Source organism: Tamandua tetradactyla, chromosome 4 (genome assembly GCF_023851605.1).
Source record: "Tamandua tetradactyla isolate mTamTet1 chromosome 4, mTamTet1.pri, whole genome shotgun sequence".
NCBI lineage: Eukaryota > Metazoa > Chordata > Mammalia > Pilosa > Myrmecophagidae > Tamandua > Tamandua tetradactyla.
This window is the reverse complement of record NC_135330.1, coordinates 58,030,693-58,051,343: the sequence shown is the minus strand read 5'-3', so window position 1 is coordinate 58,051,343 and position 20,651 is coordinate 58,030,693. Positions and strand designations below refer to the sequence as shown.

The window sequence follows — 20,651 nt, the reverse complement described above, 5'->3', positions numbered from 1 at the left end:
TGTTAGCATTTTCCTCCCAGGAGAACTGGGGGCGAAAGCCCAGGCGCCAGCTGGGCTCTCACCTGAGCCACGTTGACACTCTCATCCTTCAGGTGGAACACGAGGAGGACTAGCAGGTTGAGGACCTGGTGCTCCAAGGGGAAGACAAGACCCCTCCTCTTTACCTTGGACAGGATTCTCTCATAGGTCTCAAAGGCTGTGGAGCGCAGGTGCTCTGACTCCTGGGCGAGAAGACACACACACACAGACACACACACGCACGTTGGGGAGATGCCTGCGTCTCTGTGTACCCAGTCACCCATCATGGTGGACTGAGTTACATACCCCCCGAGGAAAGACATGTCCTTATCTTAATCCATGTGCGTATGGGTGTGAACTTATTGGTAAACAGGATATTTTGAACATTTATTGGCTATTATTGGTTAACTGAATAAGGATAGGTTTTAATTCATATTACCAGAGGCCTTATAAAGAGAAGAAACTGGGAGCCAGAAGTCAGAGAAAACCAGAAGGAGGAACCAGAAGCCAGAAGCCAGCAGGAACCAGAGGAGCAGACACAAGGAGAGAGATCGCCATGTGACCCGGGGGAGAGGTGCGAGCCGAGCAACCCCAAGGATCCTGGCAAGTCAGCCCCACAACGCCACCGGCAGCCTTCAGGGAGAAAGCATGGCCATGTCAGCACCTTGGCTTTGGACTTCTTGCCTCTGAAGTCGTGAACTAATAAATGCTTGTTGTTGAAGCCAACCCATCTCGTGACACTTGTAGTGGCAGCTCTGGCAAACCAAGACAGCCAGGGACAGGTGGCCCCAGGCTCCACCCCACCAACGGCGTGCTCCCACGCACACTTGCTCCCCTGAGCTCCACCAATGCCCTTTGATTCCACAGACCATGACCCTCCTCTGCTGCTGTCATCTCTTCCCTCACTCTATTTCACCCCTTTTGCAGTCATTGTGAAAGAGGACAAAAACAATCAGTTCCATGGCAGAGTGGGATCATATTCAAGCTACATGGGCCTTTTGAGATAATTCTCCCCAACTTCCTTATTCTACAGAGCCCTAGAGAAGGAAAGTGACCCCTCAGGGGACTTCACCTCATCAAAGAAGGGCCTCAGCATGAAAGCGAGCTGAATAAAGAAGGAGGACGAGTGCTGCCACGTGAGATGCTCAATGAGACACTTCAGCACCAGGAAGGTCTCCATCACAATGTCAGTGTCCGTGGAGTAGCAGCAGTTCAGCACGTAGGGCTGGAGGATGTGGAATTGTCTCACCTGCAGAGTGATAGCTGCTCAGGAAAGGAGAAGTTGGTAGAACAATGTTCCAGTTCAATCCAGCCCCACAGATGAGAGCCAGGGCACACACACTCTACCATTTCTTCATCCCAAAACTGGAATGGTTCAGTAAATAGGTGGCAGCCAGAGTGAGCAGCCCAGGAGGACATTTGGGCAAGTACCTGCTGTCCTTCTCCACAGGAAGAAGGAGGAAACAGAGATACACCCTCCACCCCTCCACTACACCCATATGTTCCCATCTCCATTGCCTTCATCATCACTGGTGATAAAATGAGTCATCAGGAGATGTGAATAGTCTGGGGTCTTGGAATTGGCTCAGCCCATTCTCTGAAATTACCCATGGTAGGACCTCCCAGGGGACCTTTCCTTGGAGGGAAAGAGCCTTAGTGGCTCAAGCCCTTGACTCTTGTCCCAAGTGAACTGGCCTCATGAGGATTTGCTCTGTCTCATATCAAGAGTGTGTTCCACCCCATTGATAACTGGATACACTAGCCCACCAGATCTGTCAATTCCTTTCTCAGGTGAAAATGTCTTCTAAGAGTATGCCATTGCCCCTGCCCCATTTCACCATGTTTCCATGCTTTGCGAAGATCACTGCCACCTGCAGCAATAGCTTCACCATGGCGGGCTCCTCACAGTGGAACCATTTTGCCAGAACGCGGGTGGCGACTTCATCCACTATGGTTGCCACTTCTGGGAACCGGAACAGCTACCAAAAAGAGACAGCTGAGAATGACTGAAAACCGTGGGCAAGGAGAAAAACATCCTCAATGACTCTCAGAATCTAGATTCCTTCTTATTAGTAAGTAAATATTCTTAAGGATTTGGAAGATTTAGAGAGGTTAAAACTTGGCTACATACAGGGTAAATTCATGCCCTATCATTCTAGAAGCCATTCATTCATTAGGCATCTTCGATAGGGAGAGCTGTAAGGGAGAAAAGTAGGAATGTGTTCTGCCCTCAAGGAACTTATGGTTGTTGGGAAGGAAGACCCACGCGTGGATATCCCCGGTGAACATTTCAAGGCAATAAAAATGCTGTCCAAGTTTAAAACAAGGAAAAATAATAATATTGCAAATAGGTGATAATTAATCCAGAAAAGTTTATGAAAGAGGTGTAACTTGAAGAGTAGGAAGAACTTTCATGAGTAGATCAGAGGGCAGTGTAAGTGTATGTGTGTGCATGTGTGCATATTTAATGGGGAGGGGGGTGTACAGCAAAACAAAGATAAAATGTAAGAATGAGTATAATTTAATTGAGAGAGGGGCAATAAGGATGCTGACCCAACTTGAGAGGAGGATCATATTGGTGAGAATGTTGGCCATTGGAGATGCATTGGGTGTAACAGATGGTCCTAGGGGGAGGGACGGCAAGGACATAGGTTATCTTTTCAAGTTGCTCCAGGCACAAGTAATGGGGCCCTGGGCTAGGACAGGGCAGTGGGAATGGAAAGAGATGACTGTGAGGAACATTGCAAAGGATGTGTCAGTCAGACTTACTGACTTTTTTTGGAAAAAGGAAAGGAGAAAAAAGAAGTTAAAAAAAGCTCCCTAGAATAAGATTTTTACAAATGGAGAAGAAAGGGGCTTGGGGCGGGTGGGTGGAGGGATCTTTGACTGGTAGCCAGCCAGAGCCACTCAATTTACTTATTAGCTGAGCAAGTTTCTTAACTTCTCTGAGCCTCAGTTTCATCCTCTACAAAATAGAGCTAATAACACTATTCTCAAAGATATGGTGAGAATTAAAATAATGAGCTTTCCTATTCCTTGAGTAGCCTGAAGAAAGGCACACAGCCCTTTCTGTTTTGAATATTTCCACTTGTGATCACACAGAGAAATGGATGAGTATCACAAAACAACAGACAGGGACGCTATGAAGGTCTACGAAATAGCAGAAAGTTTTTACACAGCCATGGCCTCTTGTTGACTGTTCTTGACTCACTTTCTCAACTGGCACCTGAAACTCCATCAGTTCTCCACTTAAAAAGCAATTGGCTTTTCCTTTTGCTGCTGAGAGTAGGATTCATCCTTCTCCCTGCTTGGGTGCCCATCCACACCTTCTCCCAGGCATCCTGACCCCTCTCTTTCCCCTTCTCAGACCGAAACTCCAGTAAGCATGGCAGATGAGTGACAAATGAGTGAATGTCCTTCCAGGCGACTGCTTGTTTCAGTTGGATATTGTGCATTTCGGGGAACCTGTAGACCAGTGGTTCTCAATCTTAGCTGTATTTCTAGAATATAGCTTTAAAATTGAGAGTTTTTAGAACAACCGATCCTTAAACCCCCTCCCAGAACCAATTTAAATGGAATATTTGGGCAAAGAGAGAGGACAATTAGCATCAGTACTTTAAAAAGCTCCTCAGGGGATATGAATGTGCAGCCAGAGTTCAGAACTTCTGCTCTGAAGAGAATGACACCATTCCCTGGTGGCCCCCTGCCCCTCCCAGGCTTGTATCTTGTATACTTTCTCAAAGCTGGGTCAAGGACTATGATGACCACTGGCATACTTTTAAAAAATGGAGACGTCTGGGCCTCATCTCAGACCCAGTGAATCAAACTCTCTGGGGACAGGGCCCAAGAATCTGCATTTTAAATAGCTTCCTGGTGATTATAATGTGCATTAATGCTTGAGGCCCACTGTGCTACTGTATTCTTTCTCATTCAGGATTCTGCATCCTACATGCCCATGTTTCCACATCCTTAGCAGGGGTTCTGCCATCACAGGTTCACCTCCATGCATGCCTCTATGGGTCATCCCATTCCACCATGTCCATATTAGCACATAGTACTGAGAACCTACCAACAAGACAGCAGGGGCCTGTAGCCAACATAAGGACACACTATGACAAACTAAAATAGCGTCTGTTTAGATGCTAGTATTAGTATCATTTATCTTCTGTCTCTGTGGTTATATACAAAGGTAATCCATCTTCTTCTAAAAAAAAATTAAATGACTTGAATTTTTAAAGGAAACTAAAGCTGTGATGATGAGAAACTCTGAAACTCTCCTGAACCCTGCTGGTAGAAGTATAAATTGGTGCAACTTTACTAGAAAGCGATTTGGCCCTATTATCAAAAGTTAAGGGGTGCACGGGTGGTTCAGTGGTAGAACCCTCACCTTCCATGTGGGAGATTTGGGTTCGATTCCCAGACTATGCACCCCACACCCCACCCCCAAAAAAGTTAAGGAGACATTCATACTTTCTGAACCAATAATTCCACTTATTCTATTCAATATTTAAGGAAATAATCTGGAATCTGGACAGACACTTGTGCAGAGATGTTCATTACAGCACAATTTAAAATAGTATAAACTGAAATGAAATGTTCAATAAATTATTGTATAGCTCTGTGATGAACTGTTACATCACCATTAAAAATTATGTTCATAAAAACATGTAATGACATGGGAAGACATTTAAATGGAGTAAGATACAGAGTATTAGTAGAGAATTACCTCAACTGTAACACACATACACACCCCTCATATAGGTAAAAACCTGACAGTAGTTTCCTCTGGTTATTGTGATTATTATTGGTTCTGCCATTTTTTTCTTTATTTTTTTTCATATTTTCTAAATTTGCTCATTGTCTTTTGTCAAGTAGCTAAATTATGCTGAATCAATGAGCATCACTGAGCAAAGGTTAATTTAAGGTAGCTAATCAAGGTTGAGGAGGCTGAAAGAAAGAGACATTGTTCCAAAGTGCTAGGGTAGAGTCAAACTTCCTTGAAACTCAGGGAAGAATTCAAAGCTTGTGCTCATGATAACCTAATAAAATGTCTTCACCGATGTCCTCCAATCCTTCTGTAAGGCAGGACAGAAACCAAGACTGCCCCCTTCTCCCCAGTAGCCTTCCCTGGAGGTGTCTGTGGGGCATAGCTGCCTTCCAGAAGGACCACCCTCACATGCACTCCTCCTCTCACCAAGAACCACTGACCTCAGTCACGAATGTGAGGGCTGTTAAGTGATGTGTGAACTCCAGGTCATGGAGTGCCTTGATGATGAGGCGGCAGATGGGGCTGTTGTGCCAACACTTCCTGGTGACCATGGCCCTGTCAAGGAAAGCACCACGCTCAAGTTCAGGTCTGGGCTGCAGGAGAGGGCCATCAGGATGGGAGGCCCTTGGACTGGGAGGGCAGGTACAAGCTTACCTGGCCAGCAGGGTGACTCCCTCATAGTGTCTTTCGGGATCGATGAGTAGCTCCCAGGTACCAAGGCTATGAATGTAAGACACATATTCCCCATACCCAGAATTCCACATCAAGGTCTTCAGTGCCTCTACAGTAGAACTGGGGAAATGGCAGAAGGCAGAGTATAAACCATCGCCATCTTGCTCCCCTCTCTTGCCTGCCGCCTGCCCAACCACCCAAACTTCTCTTAGAATCATTAACTTCTGGTAATGGAATAGCCCTTTGAGACCCAAGCTAACATTTTGCAAACAAATCAACTCAGGCCTAGAGAGACATGGCACCTCCAAGGAGAGAGCTGCAGGGCAAGGAAGGAATTAGTTCTCTGAACTCATGGTCCATTGTTTTATCTACTGTACTCATTTCACTTTGGTAAGAATCTTTGCAACAGCCTAGTAAGCCAGATTGAAGAAAATGGTATTTTTCTGAAAGATCCAAGAAAGCATCTTGAAATGATGTAAGGGGAATGCACTCAGTGCTCTAATGGGAGGGGGCGGGAGGGTGTTCTGGCACAGCAGGCTGGGACCACAGACTCGGGTGCTATGCTGATGGACCCTGAAGCACTGTTGCTAACAATTCCTGCTCAGGGGCCAAAGGTACCTCACAGGGTCCACCCATTCAGCTATGTGCTTTTCATCCTGGACAACTTCATATCTCCCTTCAAGCACAAGAAAGGAGACCTGGAACAGCAGGCTCATAAACAGGGAGGGGAAGAAGGTCTGCACCTCGAAGCGCCGACTTGGTTCCAGCAATAGCTCATGGATGGCCCTGGTGGCCTTGGGGTGAGAAGGACAGCGGGAGCATTATCGTCTTCATCTTCAACTCCTGGGCCCTGTCACTAGAAAACTTCTTCCCACACTAGTCACCATGACTGGCTCCCTTAGTGAAACCCATGCTGCTAGGGCAAGATCAACTTAGTATGAGCCATGAAATATTTCTACAATCTTTTTATTTAAAAGGGTTCTTATCATTGTGGTAGTTGTTCTATTCTTGCACAAAATTTGAGAACTAGTGAGGTGTTGGGGCTGTTGCTCCTACTTAAGATCCCCCAGTGAGAACCAGAATCCAGTTCTCCTGTTTCCCTTACAAGGCAGAGTCAACTGGAAACCCGCCCTCCTGCCCTGCCCCAGGACTCTATCATTAGACTGTTCAACCAAACACTGATATCTGAAAAATATCAGGACATCAGGATATCAGGACAGCCTATGACAGGGCACCAGGAGACCCTCTTCCCAGAACCACGCCCCCCTCCACTGGCCCCTTCCATACAATCAGTGGAGAGATCTCTGTTCTTTGGCTAGACTTCTGGCCCCTTGGTTTCTTGTGTGGAGTCAGTCTCTGAAGCAGGTGCTCCATAATCACTTCATAGCCTTTGGGGAAGGATGCCAGGATCTCCCAGGGCTTGTGAACCCCTCTGCAGAGTCAGAAACCCACCAACAGAGTTACCCTGGCCCAGTCGCATAGGTTCCACAATGCTTTGAGAGGAAAGGGCCTTAAGCTCCTTTGCCAATCCTCCAGCTCCCCTACTTCCTTGTCTCTTTTTTCATTGTTCTCTCTCTTTTCTCTTTTTCTTTCTTTCATCCTTTGTATCACTTCTAGATTTTACTGTTTTCTGTCATATCACAGAACGGTAAATATGAAAATGTTCATTTGGCCTAGGAACCTGATACAGAAAACATCTGAGCCCAAACCGTAATGGCCAAGCTTCATTGAGTTAGACCAGCAAGAAGAGCCTGTTGGATTCCATCACTACAGCCCTTGTCCAAGCTCTTGCTACTACTACCTTGTTCCAAACCACTGCATGGTCTACCAGGCTTCCCCCTCCAGCCCATAGTACATGGTGCTATTGCATTACTCTTCCTAAAACTCAGACCTGGTTACATTCCTGCCTAATACCTTTTCATCCTTGCCCTGATGTGCTGCGATTTTCTCCTAGGTGCTATTACTTATGTCTTTCCCTTGGTCTGGAATATCTCTTCTATTCATCATTATTTGACAAAATCAGAAGAAAAGCATGTACCTGAAAATTATTTTCTAAAAATAACATAACTTGTTAGGAAAATGTGCTTAGTGTACTAAAAAGTCATGGCCTCTTTGAAATAAGAGAAGAAAACAATGAGGGAACCAAGAGGAGATAAAAAATGAAGATAAAGAGACCTACATTTCTAGGAATATGGCACCCTAGATGTTCTAGGGACAAAGGCAAAAAGTTTTGAAAGAAACCAAAGAGGAAAAAGCATTTCATCAGCAAAACAGTGACAATTAGACAGAGAGCCAGCTTCCAAACAACAACAATGGAATACCAAAGACAGTAGAATAAAACCTTCCAAGTGTTGAATGAAAATAAATGTCAACATACAATGAGTTGGAAAACAGATTTGCTTTATTTATAGAAAAAATAATTTTAGTTTGAGCATCAGCATCTCACTAAAGGAAAAGCTCCTAAAGGACAAACTTCAAGGCAGAAGGAAAATAATTTCAGAAGGAAAATCTGAGAAAGTCTATTAAATACCCCTGCAAGTCTATCAAAGAAAGAATGTTCGTATGAGCACTGTTACTAATTTAAAAAGTTGGAAATAGCTAATAACCACTGGCATTTCTATTCACTGAGAATAGGTAAGAAAAAATATGGAAGAATCACACAGCAGAATATTTAAAAACAATTAAATTTAATGAACTCCAGCTATAACAACAAAATGGATGAATCTTAGCAACATAATATTAAATGAAAATTGTCTCAGAAGATTACACACACTATGATGCCATTTTATAAAGTTTATAAAATAAAAACTAAACAACATATTGTTTAAGAATATAGACATATGGGGGGTTGGGGCCAAGATGGCGGCTTAGTAAGGTACGCGCTTCTTAGTTCCTCCTCCAGAGCAACTACTAGGTGACCAGAAACAGTGGGGACCGGACACACAGCATACCCCAGTCTGGACTGACTGGCCTGGCTGCGAGACTCTGCTGCAGTGAGCTCCCCGAGCAGCGCGCGCTTCCCTGGGCAGCAGCGGCCAGCGGCCGGCACCCCTCTCTCATGGGCGGCTTCCCGGACCAGCTATGAGTCTTGGATCAGCGAGTTCCCCAAGCCGCGGTGGCCGGCCACCGGCGCCTGGTGCCCCTCCTCCACAGGTGGCTTCCCGGAGGGAGAAGAGGGAGTTTCCGACAGTGGCAGGGACTGGGTCCAACCAAACACCAATAGTGGCATTAATAAAGGAGCCACAACATCTTTTGCTGGTGGGACCCACAGACAGACAAGCGCCACATACTGGGCAGGATAAAAAAAACAGAGCCCAGAGACTTCACAGGAAAATCTTTCAACCTGCTGGGTCTCACACTCAGGGAAATCTGATTAAATGTCCAGATGCTAGCAAAAAATAACGAATCACACCAGGAAAATTGAAGATATGGCCCAGTCAAAGGAACAAACCAATAGCTCAAATGAGATACAGGAGCAGAGACAACTAATTCTGAATATATGAACAGAAATGGAAAACCTCTTCAAAAACCAAATCAATAAATTGAGGGAGGACATGAAGAAGGCAAACGATGAACAAAAAGAAGAAATGGAAAGTCTGAAAAAACAAATCACAGAACTTATGGGAATGAAAGATACAGTAGAAGAGATAAAAAAAAAAAATGGAAACCTACAATGGTAGATTTCAAGAGACAGAGGTTAGAATTAGTGAACTGGAGGATGGAACATCTGAAATCCAAAAATAAACAAACTATAGGGAAAAGAATGGAAAAATTTGAGCAGGGGCTCAGAGAATTGAATGATAATATGAAGCGCCCAAATATACATGTTGTGGGTGTCCCAGAAGGAGAAGAGAAGGGAAAAGGAGGAGAAAAACTAATGGAAGAAATTATCACTGAAAATTTCCCAACTCTTATGAAAGACCTAAAATTACAGATCCAAGAAGTGCAGTGCACCCCAAAGAGAACAGATCCAAATAGGCGTTCTCCAAGACACTTACTAGTTAGAATGTCAGAGGTCAAAGAGAAAGAGAGGATCTTGAAAGCAGCAAGAGAAAAACAATCCATCACATACAAGGGAAACCCAATAAGACTATGTGTAGATTTCTCAGCAGAAACCACAGAGACAAGAAGACAGTGAGATGATATATTTAAATTACTAAAAGAGAAAAACTATCAACCAAGACTTCTATATCCAGCAAAATTGTTCTTCAAAAATGAGGGAGAAATTAAAACATTTTCAGACAAAAAGTCACTGAGAGAATTTGTGACCAAGAGACCAGCTCTGCAAGAAATACTAAAGGGAGCACTAGAGTCAGATACAAGAAGACAGAAGAGAGAGGTATGGAGAAGAGTGTAGAAAGAAGGAAAATCAGATATGATATATATAATACAAAAGGCAAAATGGTAGAGGAAAGTATTACCCAAACAGTAATAACACTAAATGTTAATGGACTGAATTCCCCAATCAAAAGACATAGACCGGCAGAATGGATTAAAAAACAGAATCCTTCTATATGCTGTCTACAGGAAACACATCTTAGACCCAAAGATAAACATAGGTTGAAAGTGAAAGGTTGGGAAAAGATATTTCATGCCAATAACAACCAGAAAATAGCAGGAGTGGCTATACTAATATCCAACAAATTAGACTTCAAATGTAAAACAGTTAAAAGAGACAAAGAAGGATATTATCTACTATTAAAAGGAACAATTAAACAAGAAGACATAACAATCATAAATATTTATGTACCGAACCAGAATGCCCCAAAATACGTGAGGAATACACTGCAATCACTGAAAAGGGAAATAGACACATCTACCATAATAGTTGGAGACTTCAATTCGCCACTCTCATCAATGGACAGAACATCTAGACAGAGGATCAATAAAGAAACTGAGAATTTGAATATTACAATAAATGAGCTAGACTTAACAGACATTTATAGGACATTACACCCCACAACAGCAGGATACACCTTTTTCTCAAGTGCTCATGGATCATTCTCAAAGATAGATCATATGCTGGGTCACAAAGCAAGTCTCAACAAATTTAAAAAGATTGAAATCATACACAACACTTTCTCAGATCATAAAGGAATGAAGTTGGAAATCAATAATAGGCAGGGTGCCAGAAAATTCACAAATATGTGGAGGCTCAACAACACACTCTTAAAAAACCAGTGGGTCAAGGGAGAAATTAGTAAATATCTCGAGGCGAATGAAAATGAAAGCACAACATATCAAAACCTATGGGATGCAGCAAAGGCAGTGCTAAGAGGGAAATTTATTGCCCTAAATGTCTATATCAAAAAAGAAGGGCAAAAATTCTGGAATTAACTGTCCACTTGGAAGAACTGGAGAAAGAACAGCAAACTAACCCCAAAGCAAGCAAAAGGAAAGAAATAACAAAGATTAGAGCAGAAATAAATGAAATTGAGAACATGAAAACAATAGAGAAAATCAATAAGACCAGAAGTTGGTTCTATGATAAAATCAACAAGATTGATGGGCCCTTAGCAAGACTGACAAAAAGAAGAGGAGAGAGGACGCAAGTAAATAGGATCAGAAATGGAAGAGGGGACATAACCACCGACCTCACAGAAATAAAGGAGGTAATAACAGGATACTATGAACAACTTTATGCTAATAAATACAACAATGTAGATGAAATGGACAAGTTCCTAGAAAGGCATGAACAACCAACTTTGACTCAAGAAGAAATAGATGACCTCAACAAACCAATCACAAGTAAAGAAATTGAATCAGTCATTCAAAAGCTTCCCCAAAAGAAAAGTCCAGGACCAGATGGCTTCACATGTGAATTCTACCAAACATTCCAGAAAGAATTAGTACCAATCCTGCTCAAACTCTTCAAAAAAATTGAAGTGGAGGGAAAGCTACCTAATTCATTCTATGAAGCCAACATCACCCTCATACCAAAACCAGGCAAAGATATTACAAAAAAAGAAAACTACAGACCAATCCCTCTAATGAATATAGATGCAAAAATTCTCAACAAAATTCTAGCAAATTGAATCCAGCAACACATTAAAAGAATTATACATCATGACCAAGTAAGATTCATCCCAGGTATGCAAGGATGGTTCAACATAAGAAAATCAATTAATGTAATACACCATATGTGTTAGTTAGATTCAGTTGTCAACTTGGCCAGGTGAGCATACCTAGTCATGTTGCTGCAGACATAAGCCAATGGTACATGAACCTCATCTGTTGCCAATTACATCTGCAGTCAGCTAGGAGGCGTGTCTGCTGCAATGAGTGACGTTTTACTTAATTGGCTGGTGCTTAAATGAGAGAGTGCAATGTAGCACTGCTAAGTAGCTCGGCATTCCTCATCTCAGCACTCGCAGCTCAGCCCAGGCCTTTGGAGATGCAGAAAGAAGTCACCCCGGGGAAAGTTGTTGGAACCCAGGGGCCTGGAGAGAAGACCAGCAGAGACCATCCTGTGCCTTCCACGTAAGAAAGAACCTCAATGGAAAGTTAGCTGCCTTTCCTCTGAAGAACCAACAAAATAAATCCCCTTTTATTAAAAGCCAATCCGTCTCTGGTATGTTGCATTCTGGCAGCTAGCAAACTAGAACAGATTATGCAAGGATGATTCAACATAAGAAAATCAATTAATGTAATACACCATATCAACAAATCAAAGCAGAAAAATCACAGGATCATCTCAATTGATGCAGAGAAGGCATTTGACAAGATTCAACATCCTTTCCTGTTGAAAACACTTCAAAGGATAGGAAAACAAGGGAACCTCCTTAAAATGATAGAGGGAATATATGGAAAACCCACAGCTAATATCATCCTCAATGGGGAAAAATTGAAAACTTTCCCCCTAAGATCAGGAACAAGACAAGGATGTCCATTATCACCACTGTTATTCAACATCATGTTGGAGGTTCTAGCCAGAGCAATTAGACAAGAAAAAGAAATACAAGGCATCAAAATTGGAAAGGAAGAAGTAAAACTATCACTGTTTGCAGATGATATGATACTATACGTCGAAAACCTGGAAAAATCCACAGCAAAACTACTAGAGCTAACAAATGAGTACAGCAAAATAGCAGGTTACAAGATCAACATTCAAAAATCTGTAGTGTTTCTATACACTAGCAACGAACAAGCTGAGGGGGAAATCAAGAAACGAATTCCATTTACAATTGCAACTAAAAGAATAAAATACTTAGGAATAAATTTAACTAAAGAGACAAAAGACCTATACAAAGAAAACTACAAAAAACTGTTAAAAGAAATCACAGAAGACCTAAATAGATGGAAGGGCATACCGTGTTCATGGATTGGAAGACAAAATATAGTCAAGATGTCAATTCTACCTAAATTGATTTACAGATTCAACGCAATATCAATCAAAATCCCAACAACTTATTTTTCAGAAATAGAAAAACCAATAAGCAAATTTATCTGGAAGGGCAGGGTGCCCCGAATTGCTAAAAGTATCTTGAGGAAAAAAAACGAAGCTGGAAGTCTTGCACTGCCTGACTTTAAGGCATATTATGAAGCCACAATGGTCAAAACAGCATGGTACTGGCATAAAGATAGATATATTGACCAATGGAATTTAATAGAGTGCTCAGATATAGACCCTCTCATCTATGGACATTTGATCTTTGATAAGGCAGTCAAGCCAACTCACCTGGGACTGAACAGTCTCTTCAATAAATGGTCCCCAGAGAACTGGATATCCATATGCAAAAGAATGAAAGAAGACCCGTATCTCACACCCTATACAAAAGTTAACTCAAAATGGATCAAAGATCTAAACATTAGGTCTAAGACCATAAAACAGTTAGAGGAAATGTAGGGAGATATCTTATGAATCTTACAATTGGAGGCGGTTTTGTGGACCTTAAACCTAAAGCAAGAGCACTGAAGAAAGATATAAATAAATGGGAACTCCTCAAAATTAAACACTTTTGTGCATCAAAGAACTTCATCAAGAAAGTAGAAAGACAGTCTACACAATGGGAGACAATATTTGGAAACGACATATCAGGTAAAGGTCTAGTATCCAGAATTTATAAAGAGATTGTTCAACTCAACAACAAAAAGACAGCCAATCCAATTACAAAATGGGAAAAAGACTTGAACAGACACCTCTCAGAAGAGGAAATACAAATGGCCAAAAGGCACATGAAAAGATGCTCAATGTCCCTGGCCATTAGAGAAATGCAAATCAAAACCACAATGAGATATCATCTCACACCCACCAGAATGGCCATTATCAACAAAACAGAAAATGACAAGTGCTGGAGAGGATGTGGAGAAAGAGGCACACTTATCCACATTGGTGGGAATGTCAAATGGTGCAACCACTGTGGAAGACAGTTTGGCGGTTCCTCAAAAAGCTGAATATAGAATTGCCATACGACCCAGCAATACCTTTGCTAGGTATCTACTCAGAGGACTTAAGGGCAAAGACACAAACGGACATTTGCACACCAATGTTTATAGCAGCATTATTTACCATTGCAAAGAGATGGAAACAGTCAAAATGTCCATCAATAGACTAGTGGCTAAACAAACTGTGGTATATACATACGATGGAATATTATGCAGCTTTAAGACAGAGTAAACTTATGAAGCATATAATAACATGGATGGACCTAGAGAACATTATGCTGAGTGAGTCTAGCCAAAAACTAAAGGACAAATACTGTATGGTCCCACTGATGTGAACCGACATTCGAGAATAAACTTGGAATATGTCATTGGTAACAGAGTCCAGCAGGAGTTAGAAACAGGGTAAGATAATGGGTAATTGGAGCTGAAGGGATACAGACTGTGCAACAAGACTGGATACAAAAACTCAGAAATGGACAGCACAATACTACCTAATTGTAATGTAATTACGTTAAAACACTGAATGAAGCTGCATCTGAGGTATAGTTTTTTTTAATTTTTTAATTTTATTTTTTATTTTTTTCTCTCTATTATCGTTTTATTTCTTTTTCTGTTGTCTTTCTATTTCTTTTTCTAAATTGATGCAAATGTACTAAGAAATGATGAATATACATCTATGTGATGATATTAAGAATTACTGATTGTATATGTAGAATGGAATGATTTCTAAATGTTGTGTTAGTTAATTTTTTTAATTAATAATAAAAAAAGAATGTAGACATATGATAAAATTAAAAAGGGAAAAAGCAAAGGAATACTAAACATAAAATTCAGAGTAATGGTTATAGTTATCTTAGGAGTTAGTGAAGGTAGGAAGATGGGATAAAGGAATTAGAAGCAAGTTTGAATAATGTTCTATAAAGAAGAAAATCAGCAAGGGAGCTGGATGAAGTAAGATGAGAATGGAAAGAAAGGATAAAACATGTGATGGGATAGCATAAGTTAAATGGATCTTGAAGTCAGGATAGCAATATTACTATCATATAAAGTAGAATTTCAAGGCAAAAAGCTCTAAGAAAAATGACAAAGAAAATTTATCAAAAACATAATCATATTGGGAACTTTTAAAACATCTCTTCAAGAATTTGAGAGATCAATAAACACAAAGTAAATTCAGACATTAAAAATTTGACTAGTGCAGTTAGTAAGTCCTATTTAATAGATGGCTTTGCATTTAACAAACAGAGAATACAAATTCATTTCAAATATCCAAAACAAAAAAATTCACTGGGTGGGATCAATAGTAAAATGGAGATGATCAAGGAAAGAGTTAGTGAACTTGCAGATAGATCAATAGAAATGATCCAACCCAGAGAACGTATGAAAAAAAGATAAGAAAAAAAATCAACATAGCCTCAGTGACTTGTGGAACCTGTGAAAAACATTCAGTTCATTGGAATCCCAGAAGAAGAAAGGAAAGAGATTGGTGCAGAAAAAGATATTTGAACAAATAATGGCCAAGAGCTCTCCAAATTTGGTGAGAGACATACATTTGCAGATACAAGAAGTTGAGCAAAGCTTAAACAAGATAAACTCTAAGAAAACCATGCCCAGACACATAAACTGCTGAAAGCCAAGATAAAGAAAAACATTAAAATTATCCAGGGGAAAAAACACATTACATATAGGGTTTAATGCTTTGAATAACTGCAGATTTCTCATCAGAAACTCCAGTACAAAAGATAACAGAGATCAGTCCTCAATTAGAGATAATAAAAAAGCTAATCAGGTTGGGATTAGGGTAATTCAAAATACAGGGGTAAGGAAGACATTGTCTGTATTTAAAAATTTCACCTACTCTATGAGACCAAAGGAAGAAAGGTTTATTTCATCCAGAACCTAAATTTTATGTAGCACATGATTTAACTCAACCTGTATGGAGAGATCATTTAAACAATGCAAACACAGGGAGCCCAGAATTGGAATGAGGGCCTGTAATTATATATAGCTTAATGTAATGCCCAGATACATCCCAGAGTACATTAAGCAGATAATCAAAAAGTATTAGCAAAGTCCCTTGAGGGATGGGAGAAAAATTATACAACTATTAAACTTTTCCACGGGGGTAACCCGTGATACTTTCTCAAACATTAGGAACTCCCAAGTCAAAAGGCCAAGCCCTTGATCTTGAGGCTTGCTTTTGTGAAGCTTATTTATATAGTGGAGAAGTTTAGCCTACCTATAGTTATACCTAAGAGTTACTTCTGCAGGACCTCTTTTGTTGCTCAGATGTAACCTCTCTCTCTCTAAGCCAACCTCTGCAAGTGAAATCATTGCCTTCCCCACTATATGGGACATGACATCCAGGACTGAAAGTCTCCCTGGCAATGTGGAATATGACCCCCAGGGATGAACTTGGTCCTGGCACCATGGGATCAATAATGCCATCCTGAACAAAACGGGGAAAAAGAAGTGTAACAAATAAGTGTCTGAGAGAGTTCAAATTGAGTTGAGAGGCTACTCTGGAGGCTACTCTTATGCAAGCTTCAGCTAGACATTACTACCTATCATGGTTTGCCAATTCACAACCAAAACCATTCCTGCCAACTCTAAAAAGCACCTAGGGCTTTATCTGAGGTTCTACGAAAGCTCCATGCACTATGATTACTCTCCAAAAACCTACAACTTCCAGATGAGTTCTTAGGCCAGATAAATCTTGTAACCCAAAGGGGCCAGCCTCTCCAGAACGTCAGCTAGTTCCATCCCCTTATCCCATGTTATCAACAGCCCTTTCCAACATGAAAAAGTTAGAATGGACATAGCTCAAATAACCTTAAAGGTTGGGAGAAATATCAAAGAAGAAAGTGAAATTATACAGAGAAGATAAGGTTTACAAATGAATATGATTGCTGAATTATTATATTGATATTTCATTTAGTCTCCAGTGATTTGGAGTAGCTAAAAGTAAAAACCTAAAATCGTGGAATTGTAACCCATTCTAAACTCTGAAATCTGTGAAACAATCACAACAAATTGTTGAGGAGTACTTTAAATTTATTGCTTTTTTGTGTATGTATTATTTTTCACAATGAAAAAAACTGTTAAAAAAAAGATAATGGAATAACATATTTAAAGTGTTGAAAGAAAAGAACTATCAACCCAGAATTCAATATCCAGTGAAAATAATCTTTAGGAATGGAGATAAAATAAAGGTATTCTTGGATAAAAAAAAAAAAAGAGAATATGTCACCAGCAGACCTGCTCTATAAGAACTGACAAAGAAAGTTTCTCAAGCTGAAAAGGAATTTTACCAGAGAAAAATTTGGAACATCAATAATTGAGGAAAAGCAACAGGAATGGTAAATATTTTGGTAAATAAAACAGACTATTTCACTCCTCTTAAGTTGACAACTATATCATTTATAAAGTAATGAGGGTAAAGAAACCTGTATGTTGAAAGTGTCTACATTTTTCTTTTGGTAAAATATCTAAGTAGACTATGAAAATTTAGGTGAGTACATTGAAATTCCTAAGAATCCACAAAAAAATTTATAGAAAGCTCCAAAAATCTATTGTACAAATTAAAATGGAATACCTAAAAAATCATGAAAATAATCGAGAAGAAGGCAGAAAAGTGCAGACATAAGAACAAAAACAAAAGGAACAAATAGAAAATAATAATAATAATAAATAAGTCCAGCATCATCACTAATTGTGTTAAATGCAAATGTTCTAAACATACCAATTAAAAGATAAGAGCATGTCAGATTGTATAAAAATACAAGACCCAAATATATGCTATATACAAGAACTCTTCTTTAAATATAATGTTTTAGACTAGTTTAAAGTAAAAGAAGGGCAAAAGATATATCATGTCAACATAAATGAAAAGAAAGTTATACACTACAGAAAAAGCAACTAAATACAAAAAAAAATAATAGAGTCATGGAGGGACAAAAACCATATAAGACATACATCAAACAGATAGCTAAATGGCAGAAGGAAATACTTCCTTCTCAATTATTACCTTAACTGTCAATGGATTAAATTTCCCTATTAAACAGCAGAAATTGGCAGATTGGATGAAAAATAATAATCCATTATATGCTATCTACAAAAGGCTCCCTTAAGGTACAAAGACCCAGAGAGATTGAAAGTAAAAGGGTAGAAAAAGATATCCTATGCAAGCAGTAATCAAAAGTGAGCTGAGTGGCTATATTATTGCCAGACAAAAGAGATTTTAAGTAAAAAAAAAAAAAATTACAAGAGGCAAAGGATACTATATATTCACAAAAAATTCAATTCAGCAAGAAGATATAACAATCATAAACACATGCACCTCGTAACAAAACTATCTGATAGAATCAAAGGAAGAAATGGATAGTTCTACAATAATATTGGCTACTTCAATACACCACTTTCAATATTTGATAGAACATCTAAACAGAAGGTCAGTAAGGAAATAAAGGAGTTGACAACATGTTAACCAATAAAACCTACTGGATATATTATAGAATACTCCACTTAATGAAAGCAGAATACATGTTCCTCTCAAGTGCACATGAAACATTTTCCAGGATAGACCATTTGTTAGACCACAAATCAGATCTTAATAAATTTAGAAGTATTGAAATCATACAAAATATCCTTTCAGACCACAATGGAATAAAGCAAGAAATCAATAACACAAGGAAAACTTGAAAATTATATATACATGGAAAGTAAACAAGACACTATTAAACAACTAGAGTCAAAGAAGAAAACACAAGGGAAATTAGGAAATATCTTGAGGCAAATGAAAGCAAAAACATGACATACCAAAACTTATGGGATTCAGTGAAGGCAGTGTTCAGAGGGAAATTAATATCTCTAACTGCCCGTGTTAAATAAAAAAGAAAAAGATCACAATTAATAACATAACTTCACATCATAAGAAACCAGAACAAGACGAGCAAGTTAAAACCAAAGCTAGTTGAAGAAAGGAAATAGTAGACATTAGACCAGAGATAAATGAAATAGAGAATAAGGAAAAATTGAGAGAATCAACAACAAAAAAGCTTATTTTTGGAAAAGATCAATAAAATTGACAAAACTTTAGTCAGGCTGACAAATAAAAAGAGAGAAAGAGGACAAAAATAACAAAAATCAAGATTGAAAATGAGGACATTACTCCTTACCTTACAGACAAAAAAGGATTATGAGAAAATACTATGAACAATTGTATGCCAACAAATTAGAACACCTAGATGAAATGGACAAATTCTAAGAAACATAAAAAGTACTTAGTCTGATGCAAGAAAAAATAGAAAAATCTCAATGACATATAATAAGTAAACCTATTGAGTCAGAGCAAAAAACCTCCCAACAAAGAAAAGTCCAGGACCTTTATGGTTTCACTGATGAATTCTGCCAAATATTTAAAGAAGATATAATGCCAATCCTCCTCAAAATCTTTCAAATAACAAAGCCAGATAATGACAGCACAAGAAAAGAAAATGACGGATCAGTATCTCTTAAGACAATAGATGCAAAAACCCTCAACAAAATACTGACAAACCAAATCCCACAGAATATTAAAAGGATTATACACTATGACCAAGCAAGATTTATTCCAAGAAGCCAAAGATGGTTCAGCATAAGAGAATCAATCAGTGTAATACCCTATATTAATAGAATGAAAGAAAAAAACACATTATCATTTCAATTGATGCAGAAATGGCATTTATCGAAACCCAATATCCTTTCCTAAACTCCTGAAAGTTTTAGACTTTTTTCCAAGTCTAAAACACTTAGAAAACCAGGAGCAGAGGGGAACTTTATCAACATGAAAAGAGGCATTTATGAAAAACCCACAGCAAATATCATACTTAGTGCTGAAAGACTCAAAGCTTTTCTATGTTCAGGAATAAGACAAGGATGGCCACTATCACCACTGTTATTCAACATTGGACCAGAAGTTCTAGCCAGAGCAACCAGGCAAAAGAAAGATAAAAGGCATTCAAACTGGAAAGAAGAAGTCAAATTATCCCTATCTGCAGATGATATGATCTTGTATATGGTAAATCTCAAAGAATCCACAAGAAAGCTACTAGAACTAATAATTTCAGCATATTGCAGAAGTCAGTTGGGTTCCTAGTACACTAGTAATGAACAATATGAGAAGGAAATAAAGAAAATAACTACATTTATAATAACATCTAAAGGAATAAAATTCCAAGGAACAAATTTAATCAAGGACTTATATGCTGAAAACCACAAAACATTGCTGAAAGAAATTAAAGAAATCCTAAATAAATGCAAAAACAGCCCATGTCCATGCATTGGAAGACTTAATATTGTTAAGATGTCAATTCTGTCTAAAGCAATCTATAAATTCCAAATGCAACTCCTATCAAAATTCTAGAAGCTTTTTTTAGATATAGAAAAACTGATCCTTAAATTCATATTGAATTGCAAGGGCCCAGAATAGCCAAAACAATCTTGAAAAGAAGGACAAAGTTAGGAAATTCACACTTACTGATTTCCAAACTTACTTCAAACTACAGTAATTAAAACAGTGTGGTACTAGCATAAAGATAGATATATATACCAATGGAATTGAGCATTAAAACCCCACATCTATGGCCAATTTATTTCCAATAAGGGTGCCAAGTCCATTCAATGAGGAAAGACTATTTCTTCTATTTGTAAAAAAATGAATATGCATCCCAGTCTCTCATCATATACAAAAACTAACTAAAAATGGATCAAATACCTAAATATATGAGCTAATACTAAAAAACTCATACAAGAAAACATAGGGAAATAG

At 39.1% G+C, this 20,651-nt stretch overlaps 1 protein-coding gene across 1 annotated transcript in view; it reads right to left on the bottom strand.

The window, feature by feature from the left end:
- The window catches only part of LOC143680251 (maestro heat-like repeat-containing protein family member 7), a 44,128-nt gene that overhangs the window by 4,380 nt on the left and 19,097 nt on the right, over positions 1-20,651 (bottom strand). Inside the window, exons 13-19 of the mRNA XM_077156792.1 lie at positions 6,746-6,890; positions 6,077-6,252; positions 5,441-5,578; positions 5,227-5,341; positions 1,857-1,997; positions 1,091-1,267; positions 63-221 (exon numbers count right to left, since the gene is read on the bottom strand). Coding sequence (XP_077012907.1) covers positions 63-221; positions 1,091-1,267; positions 1,857-1,997; positions 5,227-5,341; positions 5,441-5,578; positions 6,077-6,252; positions 6,746-6,890 — 1,051 coding nt within the window. The remainder of the gene's footprint in view (positions 1-62; positions 222-1,090; positions 1,268-1,856; positions 1,998-5,226; positions 5,342-5,440; positions 5,579-6,076; positions 6,253-6,745; positions 6,891-20,651) is intronic.